Source organism: Odontesthes bonariensis, chromosome 6, assembly GCF_027942865.1.
Source record: "Odontesthes bonariensis isolate fOdoBon6 chromosome 6, fOdoBon6.hap1, whole genome shotgun sequence".
Lineage (NCBI taxonomy): Eukaryota > Metazoa > Chordata > Actinopteri > Atheriniformes > Atherinopsidae > Odontesthes > Odontesthes bonariensis.
Window position 1 is genome coordinate 7,541,894 of NC_134511.1, and position 13,609 is coordinate 7,555,502.

General features: G+C 41.9%; 1 protein-coding gene across 4 annotated transcripts; it reads right to left on the reverse strand.

Annotated features, from left to right (window-relative positions):
• Positions 1–832: 832 nt before the first annotated feature.
• LOC142382798 (uncharacterized) lies at positions 833–10,250 on the reverse strand. 4 transcript variants are annotated; one of them, XM_075468916.1, is made up of 3 exons: positions 10,171–10,250; positions 4,612–5,481; positions 833–2,640 (listed from the first exon to the last, which is right to left on the reverse strand). In XM_075468916.1, the coding sequence occupies exons 2-3, from the start codon at positions 5,325–5,327 to the stop codon at positions 2,394–2,396; spliced, it is 963 nt and encodes a 320-aa protein (XP_075325031.1). In that variant the 5' UTR covers positions 5,328–5,481; positions 10,171–10,250; the 3' UTR covers positions 833–2,393. The 4 variants fall into 4 exon arrangements, with proteins under 4 accessions (XP_075325031.1, XP_075325029.1, XP_075325030.1 ...); XM_075468914.1 differs by lacking the exon at positions 10,171–10,250 and adding an exon at positions 6,512–6,580; XM_075468915.1 differs by lacking the exon at positions 10,171–10,250 and adding an exon at positions 6,333–6,503.
• Between the last annotated feature and the right edge of the window lie 3,359 nt (positions 10,251–13,609).

Genomic DNA, 13,609 nt, shown 5'->3' on the forward strand with positions numbered 1-13,609 from the left:
CCTTTAAGGATATGTCAGACAAGAGTCCATTCCTATAATTATAAGCAACCTGTGTAATGTGTGAAAGCCAAACCTTTATTAGAGAATCTGTTTAAAATAAAGCAGAAAGGAAGCATACGCTTTATGCTTAGTGCAAGAAAAACAAAGTGACTGAGGGAAGTAAAGGGAAAATAAGTTTTTCTACTTAAATAAGGCTTTCGTCTATTGAAATAAAAGGGAAGTTTATAGTTTTCTTAGTGGGAAAATGAAGTACTTTGAAGTTTTTCCAACTAAATTCTCCAAACCAAATAGTTATGCATGTTTAATTACATTGCAGTATACATTGTGTTCATTGCCTTTATCCCAAACTGTGGCATGAGCTGTCCGACTGCTTACGTTTGGGATTTTAACGCTGACAAATTTCTTCTTGTGAAACAACAAAGATGCAAACTGAACTTTCCTTATTGGATAACAATTCCAGGTGGAAAATTCTGCTGCATACGTTTGTTCTTTACCTGCAGAGGGAGCTGCAACTCCACTCCTAAACCCGTCACTGTTGACCGATGCAAGGATGTGCAACCAGCCAACCACCACATCATTCAGAGAAACTGTTCCAATTAAAATATTGATCAAGCTAAAAGGGTTTAACTGGTTCCTGATGAATCAAACATGTCAGAACCTGCAGTGGGTCGTTACCGTAGCTTCGCTTTAATCCATTTCTGACTACAAGTGATTCGTAAACTGTGCTACATCCATGATTTCAAACCTAAAGAAGAGAGACAAAAAGCAGATCTTCCAGAATTTAAAATCAGTTCAACTTTAACTTGATTCTGTTTAATAAAATGACAAACTGTTGAATTCAAGTAGAAATTTATTCAAATTTAACATGAGAAAAAACAGTTGTAGTGCAAGCTTTACTAAAAGGGGTATAAATATAAAAATTACATCATATTTATTATAGCATTATAATAAAACAGGTCAGAGCCTAAAACACATAAACATGAGATAAAAAACATGTCAAACTTCTCTTCTCAGATGCTTTTACACTGTTGAACTAAATATTTGTTGTCCGAGGCAAACATGCAACATATTAAACCAGGTTTCAGGATGACGACAGTTTAGCTTTTTGGGAGAGCCGCAAATATCCAATAAATGATTATTTTTAAAATCCAGTTCGCCTCCGATGTTCAGCGGGGTTGAGTTTCAAACCGAGCGGGAATAAAAAAGGACGCTGGGTCCATCCGTATCCTGCAGGGTCCAACGCACAAGCTGGAAGGCAAAGTGCTCCACAAACCACCAAAAAGGCCAAATTTACCAAAACTGCGAGGTGTGCATCCATGCAAATGTTTTTGGTCCCACCTCATCAACAGTTTGGAGTTTCTGGGGGGAGACAAAAAGCAACACCACCAAAAATCTAAACTATTTGCATGGAGTCAGGCCTGTTTTAGCACTTTGACTAAAGTGAGGAACAGGTTCATCTGTAGCCTTCTGTGTCTGCAGCAGACCAGCTGGGGCTCGGCTCATTTGAATGATTCCCATAAACAACATTTGGTTAAGAGTGGAGAACTGAAGAGATCAACAGTCCATCAAATATGTAACATATACCCCCCCCCCCCCCCCCCGGGTTCCTTATTAAAGTGCTGAAAGCTGCCAGAACAAGTTCAAACAGGAGAACACGCGGAAGAAAGTGCCAGTTAGTGCAGTGAAGAGACAAAAAAAAAAAGGGCTTTGATTCAAGTCAAAGGAAACGGAACGTTAGAGAGAGTTTAGTGTCAGAGTGACAGTGAAAGATTAGTGTTTCAAGCTGTTCACCTTCAGGTGGATAAAGATTTCAGTTTCACCTGTTAAACGAATAGAACTGATGTTTTAGGACTTTCTGAGCAGCCATCTTGCATCTCCTCACTGCCATTTTCGCACGTGTTTGACATGAACTGAACTCTTCATCGTTCATCTCATTTCCTCGGTTTTCCCCACTTCTACTGCCTCATATCCATTTTATAACCTTTTCATAACAATCCAAAAGCAGTTGAAGGTTGTTGTTTTTCGCAATAGCTTTAGCTCGTCATTTAAAGCAGATTAAAGTCTATTATTTCTTAGATTCAAAGACGACCGGCCTGCAGAAGAAAGTCTATTTTCAGACTGAAACTTTTGGCACAAACTGAACTTGATGGGGTTTACAGTCGAGTTTGTCAGCGCCGGTGTTGAGTTTCATCATCTTTGATTCATAGAAAGTAGATTTAAGAACAGGATCTTCCTCCCCGTGTCAGAAAGTTAAAGGCTTCTTATTGCACATCTGGGTCCGTTTAAGCCACAGCAGCTAAAACAGATGTTGCTCATCAACTTCATTTATACATAAAACTCCCCTTCGTACGGTGGGATTTGCTCCCCATCAGAGATAAAAGCGCGTTTCGTCATCACTTTTTGAACGTGAGGAGGAAGATGACTATGCCCGTCAGCAGCACCATCATCATCATCACAGACATCAGGAGGAAGGCTCGACACGCCGGCCGGCCCGTCAGTCGGAACAGCACTCCGCCCACGCCGCTCACCTGCCTGCCATCCGCAGTGGTCGGGCTGGGAAGCCCCACGTCCAGAGAGCGGCGCCCTGAGCGCACAGACATCAGCGAGCGGCGACCCCACTGCGGCGCACCGACGGCGTTCCTGCATGAGAAGATTAACCCAAGATGAAAGGGAATTCCATTTAAATCAAACGAGACTGCAGGATCACAGGGACGACCTAAAAATCAAGTCAATTAATCATCTTTTTGACAACAAAAATCTGAAAATATAGCTTAGTAGCAAGTAAATTAATGTCAGAACTGCTCCAGATGTGCCCAGCAGAGGGGCTGATGATGGAAAATGTCACACAGAAAAATAACTGAGCTGAGAACTGAGATCAACATAGCACAAATACCCAAATGAAAACATTTTTCTGTTGATCCAATTCAGGGTCACTGGGTGGGGTGGTGGGTGGAGCTTATCCCAGCTGCCATTGGGTGAGAGGTGGGGTTACACCCTGGGCGGGTCGCCAGTCCACCACAGGGAAAATAAAACTATTATAAGTAATGTCAAAAATAAAAATGCTATTAAAAAGTCTATTATAGCTTTAAATTAACATTAAAATCTTTATAAACGTTAAAAATATATAAAAAGTAGGAAAAAAAGACTAATAAAGTTGAAAAATTGACATTTTTTTAGTGAAAACATTCAGCAACAAATGTTTAAATGCCATAAAACGACTGTCACGGCACTCTTTTCACCAGTTACCTCTAAAACTAGAATTTAGTCCGCTCCGATTGGTCAGCTCTGGGCAAAATTCCAGATATAAAAGTTCATGTAAGCCGTGGAGTACAGAATAAAAACCATGAACCCTTTTCATTTGGTTTTAAGGAAAGAAAGGACTCCTAAATACCAACGAGAATATTTACAAAATGACTCATCGTTGGGCCAGACACAGGAGTCTCTCCTCTTCAGAAGAACCACCTCAAGCCAAGAGACGTCAAAGATCCTACTGGACCTGGAAACCTTATTTTACTGCACAGTAGAGGGTTCATCTCAGAAAGAAATTAAATATTCACTCACTTTTTGGGAATTTCAAGTTACAAATTAATGTAAAATAAGTTTAAATAAAAATTTTGGACCAGACTTTTAATATTCCTGCAGATCCATCAACTTAAAAATGTTAATACAAGTCTTCTCCTTCAGAAGTCCACAACTGAAACTTTTAAGTGAGATCATAGCGTTGGCTCCGTCAGTCGTGTCAAACCAAAACAACGAGAGAAGAATATGATTCACTTAAATATGTTCAGGTTAATAAGTACCAGAGTTCCCGTGGGCCTTGATAAAAAGCTGATATTGTAACGTTAGAAGGTTACGTTCAGCCTCCACATCAGATAACGTCCACATGGCGACGCACATCATCAGCAGCCTTAATTCAAAAATAAAAATCTGGGTTTTCATTTTTTTTGCATTTGATCGTGGTGGTGCACCCACCAACTACACCTCTGTCCAGATGTTTTCTGCTGGTTTTCCCAAAGAAGCCACAACTAGTTTTTGGTCAAGACAGAAATCTGAAAAACTCTCATCCGGCCGAGCATCTTTTAATTTCTACTCCCCTAAAAATAAACTTTCCTATCGTCAAATCAGCTCAATATTTTTTACAAAAAAGTGCAACCCTGGGAGGGCGTGCATGGAAACCAAGATCCATCATGCTTTTTATTACATGAAAGCTCAGAGATGGGACCAAGTCACACATGTGCAAGTCTCAAATAAGTCCCAAGTCTTAGCTTTCAAGTCCCAAGTAATTGTCCAGCCTGTCCACCCCGTATCATATCAAGCTAACGTTAGCTAACTACCGACTAGGCTATCAGGATAATTTTAAACTAATTTGACAAGCTTACTGGTCAGAATGGATCTTCAAATGACGAACAAAGTTCGAAGTTATGCTAGATGCTTAACACTCAAGTCATCGTGTCTCAAGTCAAGTCAAGTGCCGAGTCTTTAACTTCCAAGTCTTAGTCGAGTCTCAAGTCTTTTTTGTCAAGTCAAGTCACAAGTCGTCAAAACAGCGACTCGAGTCGACTCGAGTCCCCATCTCTGCGAAATCTTATAAACACGTTCCATCAGCCTCACCTTTTGACCTGCAGCTTCCCTTTGTTGCGGACAAAACGGATGCTGTAGACTCTCTGCATGGCGGCCGGCAGGGAGGACAGCACGTCCGAGTCCGTGACCAGTTTGGGCAGGCCGAGGACCGGCAGGGGCGTGAAGCTGCGGCACAGCGGGCACTGGATGGCGCTGGGCTCCGCGGACTTGACGTTGATGCGTGCCAAGCACTCCAGGCAGAAGGTGTGCTTGCAGTGGAGCATCTTAGGGCAGCGGAAGACGTTGTTGAACTGGCTGAAGCAGATGGAGCACTCTAGGTCCAGGCAGGTCTCATCAGAGCACGGAGACTCGAGCGGAGATGGACGGAGGTCCGGGGACGGGAAGCTGACGGAGACCTGGGGGGTGTGGGCGGAGGAGGGAGGGTAGGGGTTCTGTGTGGAAGGGGGAACCGTTGAGGAACCTGGTGTCAAACTGGACTGAGGTACGGGTGTGGGACTGAAGGCTGGAAGTGGCAACGCAGAGTTCGATGGCAGGAAAAGTTGGTCTGATGAGGCCTGGGAGGGAGAGGAGTCATGGGCCAGGACTGTCAGAGAGCTGTGACCCGTGTGGATGAGCTGAGGAGACGGTGAGGAGAACACAGCTGGATAATTGGAGGCTGAATATGGAAGAGGAGTCTGCAAATAGCCGGGAGCAGCAGCATCACTGCATGGAATAGAGCTCAAATTTGTACTTCCATAGGGATTCATGACTGGTGTGTGGAGGAAGCTTTAAGCAGGTGAACAGATGGATGGAGGATGCTGAGGCGTCAGCAGCCAACTCGAAGCATCAGGTGAGGGTTTTAGATGAAGGGAAGAACTCCTAAAGCATCAGTATTCAGACAACGGTGCCTCCATCAAAACGCTGTAGAAGATAAAACATGATCAACATACAGGAAACTGACATGAGTGGTTTTAGCACAGCGTTTACGCCCCGAAAGAGGGAAACTTTTACACTTGACGACTTGGTCCGTACAGAGCTGAACCTTCGCCATCAACAAATGTCAAGTCTGGAACATTTCAGGGGGAAAAATAAACTTTAAGGAAATAAAATAACCGGATGAATATATTAAGAAGACAAAACAAGGACAAGAGCACAGAGAAAAGAGAGAAACTGAGCGAAGAATCCTTCCCCAGCAGAATCCAGCTGAAAATCTTTGGGTAGACGGATCAGTGCCATCGAGGTGGGGAAGCTGTTCTTATGTCTTCTGATTGGTCCTTAGTTCATTCTAAGGATCATTCCGGGATCAAATCAAAGAAAGACTTCAGAAAACCTTTGGTTAGATTTTAAATAAAGAAAATGTCTCATTTCAAGTAGTTCCACAGCAACTGGAATTTGTGTTCTTTGTGCAGTTATCTCTACGAATTAAAACTGAATCTACTATTGCTGCTACTGCAGCAACTAAACCAAGGTGCCCATCTTGGACCTTTGGTTTAGGCCACTTTTCAACCAAATCCCAACATTGATTACATCTGTCAAATGTGTCCTTTTCACAGACTTTAACGGGAAGAGGAATAAAAGTAGGGAAAGTAGAGTGGGCGCTCTTTGTGCCCGAGAGAAGAAATTCTCTTCACAAGCAGAATTTCTTCTCCGTTGTGTGGCCTTGTATCAAATTCACAGCTTTTTACAGTAATTAAATAGCAAAAATCCCCACAACGCCTACCTTTACTCCCTAAAACAGTGTCAAACCGGCTTTTCCTGAGGTGGAACTTCACCTGAACAACTTCATTGAACCGACCCATCCTTAAAGATTCTAATTCTATACTTTCTTCCCGTTATGGCAAAATCACATCTGCTGCACGAGATCAGCTTTGCAACCTCAAACGGTTCGTCGTTGAAGTCTAAGCTCACAGTCCAGGACTCCCGATGTAAAACACGAAGAGACAGAACCTACCTCCAGCCTCATGGAGAACCGCACTTCTTTGCGACACATTAGCTCTCTGTTACAGAACTGCTTTGCCTCACATTTCCATCGGTTTGCATAAGTTTACGTAGAACAGGCTTCTGCTCTATATGAACATCACTGTCAAATAACTGGACGTACGTTACGATCCAGAGGGCGGCATTTGCATGGCCCATGTTGTTTACAAAGGGAAATGACATGCAAAAACCAGCTGGCCTGCTCTGCTATGGAAACGCACAGAGCAGGAATCACCCGTGCGCTTCAATTTGGGTTTTTGGTTTAAAAAGTCAGCCAAACGAGATGAGTCAGCAACTGAACCTTTAACATTTTTAACACCAAGAAAACAATAGTTTGAAAAAGCTGAAACAGAAACCAGATATTAGATTTGAATGCTAGTGAAATCTAGTATGGAAAGATAAAAAGAAAAGAAAACTAGGACTTCAATTACGAGTTCCCCAGAGAAATCGAGGAAGTGACACTTTTAAGCAGACAAATGTTTAGGTTTTTGTAAGAAAATATTCAATTTCAAGGTTGAATGTTACACAGTATTGTGTCCTGATCCAGTCCTCATTTATTTCCATTTCCTTCCAAACAGCCAAACTTTCCTATATTCTTTTTAAGTGGTCTTAAGCAATAGTTCTCCAGGCTTTCTGGAGGTCTTTCTGAGTTTTTCTTTGGACATGAACCAGTGTTGTGTCCACACAGAACAGACAACTTAGCAAAGAAGCCATTTTAAACTGGATCTTTAGGCACTTTGTTCCCAGCAGCCTGTCACAGAGACACATCATTTGTTCCCATTTCTTTAGCTACATGTGTGAAAAACAGCAAAGATAACACAGTGTGACAGACAGAAAACAGGATTTCTGCAGCAACAAGGTGATTCCCAAAGAGCTGTTAGCTGAAAACTTGGCATCTCAGCATGGTGTGCAGTGTGTCCTTAAAACATTTGAGGAAACTGGACAAGTGGAGGACAGAAGAAGAAGTGTCAGGCCTAAAGAACTATCTACAGCAGATGAACAGGATCTGAAAGTGATGTCCTTAAGAAAGAGGAAAACATCCAGCAAAGACCTGACACAGGAGCTGAGAGATGCATCTGGAGCTTCAGCTGATCCATCTGCTGTTGGCCCAAGCCTCATCAGAAATGGGCTCCATGGAAGGGTGGCTGTCAGGAAGCCGTTCTTAAGGAAGGGAAACAGGGAGAAAAGGCTGAGCTGTGCCAAAGGACACAAGAAGTGGGCTGAAAATCAGTGGCAGCAGGTCTAATGGAGGGATGAATCCTCCCCAGAGCCCGGAGCTCAACATTACTGAAGCAGTGTGGGATCATGTTGGCAGAGAACGCAACAAACGGCAGCCGATGAAAGATCACCGACTCCCCCTTCAATAGCAGGAAGCTGCAGGTCCTGTCCGGTTAAAAAAAAAAATAAAATAAAAAATGTGATCCACTGGTTTTATTATCTTACACAAATACAGTTGGACTGAAGTGTCTCTGAGTGTCGTTTTGAATTAGCACAGTTTAAGAAAACTGAACTGAAATTCAGTTTAACTGTGTTGCTTTATATTAGAGCAAAGAAAATGTAATGAATCAGAACTTTTCATCTATGATTTCAAAGTTTTAAAAACATATGATACTCTAGTTTCCAATCCTTTAGATAAAAAAAAAAATAAAATAATGATGAAGGTTTTGGTATGGAACATTTGGTGGCAACTTCCAACCATTAAAACGATAAATTAAGTCTTTGCTTAAACAGAAATGTTATGACTTAAACGGATAGTTTGCCTCTTTTGACATGAAGCTGTATGACATCCCATATTAGCAATATCATTTATGAACATTTTCTTACCCCCTGCTGCGTCCTGTGAGCCGAGTTCCAGCCGAGTTTTGGCGTTGACGAAGGTAGTCCGGCTAGTTGGCTGGGGCTTAAAAAATAAAGCGTTTTGCTTCTCAAAACAATATGCGTTCAAAAGAGTAATACTTTTGCATCACAAAATCGTTCTCCAGGAAAAAGTCAGACCTCACAATCGCTTGGTACTATTTCTCTCTACCTTCGTATCACTGCCTACTGTGTAAACCGTGCAGACCGAGCAGTAAACACTGTAACAGGCGCGGCTGTCGGCAGGTGGCAGCACGCAGTGATACGAAGGGAGAGAAAATAGCGCCAAGCGATTGTGAGGTCTGACTTTTTCTGGATGAATGATTTTGTGATGCAAATGTATTACTCTTTTGAACGCATATTGTTTTGAGGAGCAAAAAGCTTTATTTTTTAAACCCCAGCCAACTAGCCGGGACTACTTTTGTCAACGCCAAAACGAGGCTGGAACTCGGCTCACAGGACGCAGCAGGGGGTAAGAAAATGTTCATAAATGATATTGCTAATATGGGACGTCATACAGCTTCATGTCAAAAGAGGCGAACTATCCCTTTAAGCTGTTCTAAAAAATGTTCTTTCCCTTATTTTTTGCTTTTTGATGACAACAACCTCCTCGGACCGCGAACTACCTAAAAGCATTTTCTCCCTCGACTGTTCCCGGACGACTGGACAGCAGAACTGAACCCTTGCATCTTAAATTAGACATCATCAGTGTTTAGTGTTAAAAGAGGCGAACTATCCCTTTAACTCTGACAATGTTTAAATCCAGGCTGAAAACAGTTCTATTTAGCTGTGCATATGACACCTGAAAGTATTTTATCTGCACTCTTCACTTTTAAATGAATTAATAATGAATGTTTTTTTATATTTTTAATTATTTTATTGCCTTCTTGTGATTTTATGTAGCTGCAAAGCACTTTGAATTACCTTGTGTACGAATTGTGCTCTATAAATAAAATGGCTTTGCCTTGCCTTAATGTTTAACTTGGTAACGAACCTAAAGACAGTGAAATACGATAAACAAATATATGATGGATCAGTATAATCTCTTTACACAGATCCAAAACATTCTTTAGATGTCTCATCGCTTCGGATCATACAAGGAGGATCCAATCAGGCTGCCTCTGCAGTCACCACTTAAGTCCGATTTATGCCCTACGGAACCGGACGAAGTTCGTCTGTCCGGTCCATTCGTTGCTCCCGGAGCTTCTGTTCATGCCTCCGTCCGTATTGCGCACGTCCGTAAGAAATCCTCTAGAGGGCGGTATTATATATTGAGTCATTGTCGGCCGCGGGTTTGAGAAACATGGCGTCAATTGAGGAAGTTGCAGTCATACAAATGTATATACCCCCTGACCATCTCACAAATCCTCTCCTCCATTACCTGGCATTTTTAAATCTTAAAAATTTTTAAATCTCCTACTCTTCGTTCTTCTTCTTCCTCCATAACTTCCGGAGCCAACACGCTCCTGACTCTCTACTGCCCCCACGACTTCCTCTGGTATTGCTCCGTTTCGCCCGGAGCTCACCGGATTGCTAAGCTCTTGACCTACGGACAAACTGACGTATGAAACGACCCCCAGAACCGGGTGAAGGCGTCCGTTTCCGTATTTACCGTAGGGCATAAATGGGCCTTACGTCGGAATCTGTTGGCAAAGATCCAAACCGAACATGACCCGAACCGCACCAGAAATCTCTGAGTGCAGTCTTCATAATGTGCGAGCTTCTTGGTTAAATCTGCAGCTTCTGGTCTGAGCTCGGTGCGCACAGTTCATCTCTCACCGTCTGTCTCCACGGCTCCTGCCCGAGTTCAGCCTCCGTCGGCGGTGTTTTCTCTGGGAAACTCAGCTTCTGTGTTAGGCAGGAGAAGCTCCAGGGTGCTAAAAATGATGAGGCGGGTGGCAGCACCTGCAGGCCTCTCACACCTGCAGAAAGTGATGTTAATTACCGAGGAAGCTCGACTTTACGCACAGTTACCCGAACTAGGCTGCCCTTCATTTCCTGCAGCCTTAAAAAAACCAACATGATAAGAAAACTGTCTTTTTAGCAACATGAGGAGGCAGAGTGATAAATATATTTATTATAATTATAAATGTATTATTATAAATATTAAGCGGAGGAACAATCAACTTAATAAATATAACAGATGTTGCTTCTGGTGTTCTCTTTCGTTTTTATAAACTTTGTGCATTTGTTTAGGCTGAAACTTTTATCAGTGGTTTCTGACGGATTCAAATAATGGGGGGCACTAAACTGTTGTCCTTTTATTTCTGATTTATTGCCGCAGATGTTACGCGACTAATAAGGCACGATGTGACGGGGCTGACGTCACAGGAAGTGACCAAAATTTGACCAGTAATGGAAAAAAACAACAAACTAATTAGACTCCTGTTTACACCACAGTTCCATACGTGGTCTCATACTGGAAAAAATACTTGGAACACACAGACTGGAAGAAGATCTGGCTCTTACCCAACTGATACCTGTTAACTAATAAAGTCAGAGAAGTTTCATTTAAGTTAATTCATAGATTTTATCCATCCAATTGTTGAAAGATTCAAAAGAGACATTGATGTGAAATCTGTTCTATACAGACTGAAACTGTTACCCATTTATTTTGGCACTTATTGTCCAAAGACTGTGGAGTGATATCTGTAACTTTATCGCTAACAATATTGAAAATGAGTTTAATTTATCTTGGATGAGTGTATTGTTTGGGCTCCCTGACATTAACAAAACCAAAGAAAAAGCCAACATAACTTTTATTATCAACCTCATCATTTTAATGGCAAAATTTCATATCCATAAATGTAAATTCATGAAAAAAAAAACATATTTTCTTGCCTTTCTCGGTGAGCTCAGGCAGTTCATGACCTCCATTAAATACTCAAACAACCAGAAAGCGATAAAGACTGTTGATATCTGTGAACACTTGAATATTTTATTGTGACCTCTTTTATCCCCTGGCGTATAATATAGAACTGTTTCATGTGTAATATAAAAATAAAATCAATAAAAAATTTTAAAAAACACCAAAAGCTCCTAGCCTGGGAATTCCCATGCTGCTTTGCGCGCGATTTCATTCTCACTGCAAAGGCAGCCTGGAAACCACCGCCCTTATTTTTGCCAGAGTTGGGGTAACAGAACGGGGGGGGGCAGCAAGACTATGACAACGTCCATGCGCGACACCGAAGCTTGTAGAGTGTTAATCCAACATGGCAGCGGACACAACGTTACCGTTCGATGCAGCCTTAGAAAGTGTTTTAAGTAGCTTAGAACGCAAGTTTACTTTTAAAAAAGAGCAACGTTTGGCGTTCACAGTAAAGCGTCTTCTTCTTCCTCGTCGAATTTCTGTGGCTCTACATACGTCATCTGGTATAAGTGATACAATTGGCTATGAATCGCGCGCAAAGCAGCATGGGAAGAACCAGACGCCATTGGATAGACATTCGTAGCGCCCAATAAACGGCTCTTGGCATTCGTAAACCACGCCTCAAATACGAGAAAATGCACACCTAGTTCCCAGACCACCATCTCATCGAGATTGTGGACGCGTCAGCCAGGCTAAAAAGCTTCTTAAAATTCTTCTAAACACGACCACAACAAAATAATCCTTAAAGTGTTGACACGTATTATCTATAGTTCAGAGTGTGGGACAGCCTGATGTGGATCATTTACGGCCTTTAAATAGAAGTTATTAATATATGGAATAATGGAACTTCAGGAAAACTTCCATTGAATAGCCAAACCGGTCAGTCTAATTTTTGCTGGCTGTTTGTTGTATTTTAGGTGACTTTTAAAAGAAAGATGTAATTTCATTTTACTGGGATATTTTATGCAAATAAATCCTTTAAAATGATGTTTTTGCCATCCATCCATCCATCCATCTATTACCTTCTGTTTACCTGGGCTCAGTAGATCCAGGAGGGAAACCCAGACCTCCCTCGCCTCAGTGGGGCTCTGCAGCTGCTACTGGCGGACTCTGAGGTATCCTCCTCAATAGCACATAAAAACATCCAAACTGTGAGATTGACTTGGACCTTTTTTTTCTTGGCTGTTTGTTCAGCATTCACACATTCATGTGAGCACACTTAGCTACCAAAAATACTTCAAAACAAGTGCATGGATTTACTGTGAGGTCACCATCACAGCATCTCTGACAGACGTGTGCTGTCTTGTTGAAAAAGAAAATCCTGGAATTTCCAGTGAACACGGGTAAATGTGAGGGGAAAAAAAACAGATCATCTTAAAGAAAATAAACAAACGGACAACATTTCAGCTTCTCTGATGAACTGTTGCTAAATTTTCCCGAAATGTTGATACAAACAGCCCATAAATGAGAACTAAATGGATGGCATTGTTGTAAATTACCGCTGAACGCAGTCGGGACATGTTTAGGGCCGAGTCACATCTCTGATAAACGTGGCTGATAAGAAAAAAACAGGTCGGCCGATCTGATCTGCTCACTGATCTGAACAAATTTACCCAGAAAAAGAGTTCAGTTCTGTACTGAAATATCCTGAATATAAAAAAGATCATTTGCTCAGTGAAGGGCACTAAATCTGCCCCACAGACTTCTTTTGACTGTTTTTATGATAATTTTATTGCCCGTGTGGGTGGACCTGAGCCAAAATGTTCAATTTGTTAACTTTAGGCGATTTATAAGAGCCTGACAGATAAACCTGTAGCTAAATGTGGCTACTTTATCACAGAGGGTCCAAACAACAACAAAAAAGTGCTTTTGGCATCAGGTTTATTCGAGATATGACAGTATGTGTCAGGTTAAACATCAGGAAGTGTGGTCATTTCATTTATGAAGAAAATCCGATGCACCAACTCTGGAAGGTAAGTGAAATTAAGACGTAATTAGGGCTGGGCAACGATTAAAAATGTTTAATCTAATTAATCACATGATTTCCCTGATGAATCACGATCAATCCATTAATCAAGCTTTGTTTAATGGAACGTCTGTGCACTTCTCTGTTATAGGTGATGAAAGAATTCCAGTGTTGTCATCTCAAGAATTGTCACGTAAACATCAGAGGGTGGAGACGATCGGGGAAAATGTCTCAGCCCAACAGAGCCATATTTAAACCAACCCACACACACCGGCTGCAGTTAACGGTTGAGACGACTTTGTCACCTTGAGAGTCACTCCTAAAGTGACTAAAACCCGAGGCGGTTCGAAGAAGGAGACATGACATCATTTCAGGGACAGATG

What these genes read in the sequence shown, in the direction of transcription:
- LOC142382798 (XM_075468916.1), bottom strand. Translation starts at nt 5,327, where the DNA reads ATGAATCCCTATGGAAGTACAAATTTGAGCTCTATTCCATGCAGTGAT. An exon ending in GGGAAGCTGCAGGTCAAAAG is followed by an intron (nt 2,641 to 4,611) that starts GTGAGGCTGATG and finishes CTTCTCATGCAG; the next exon opens with GAACGCCGTCGGTGCGCCGC.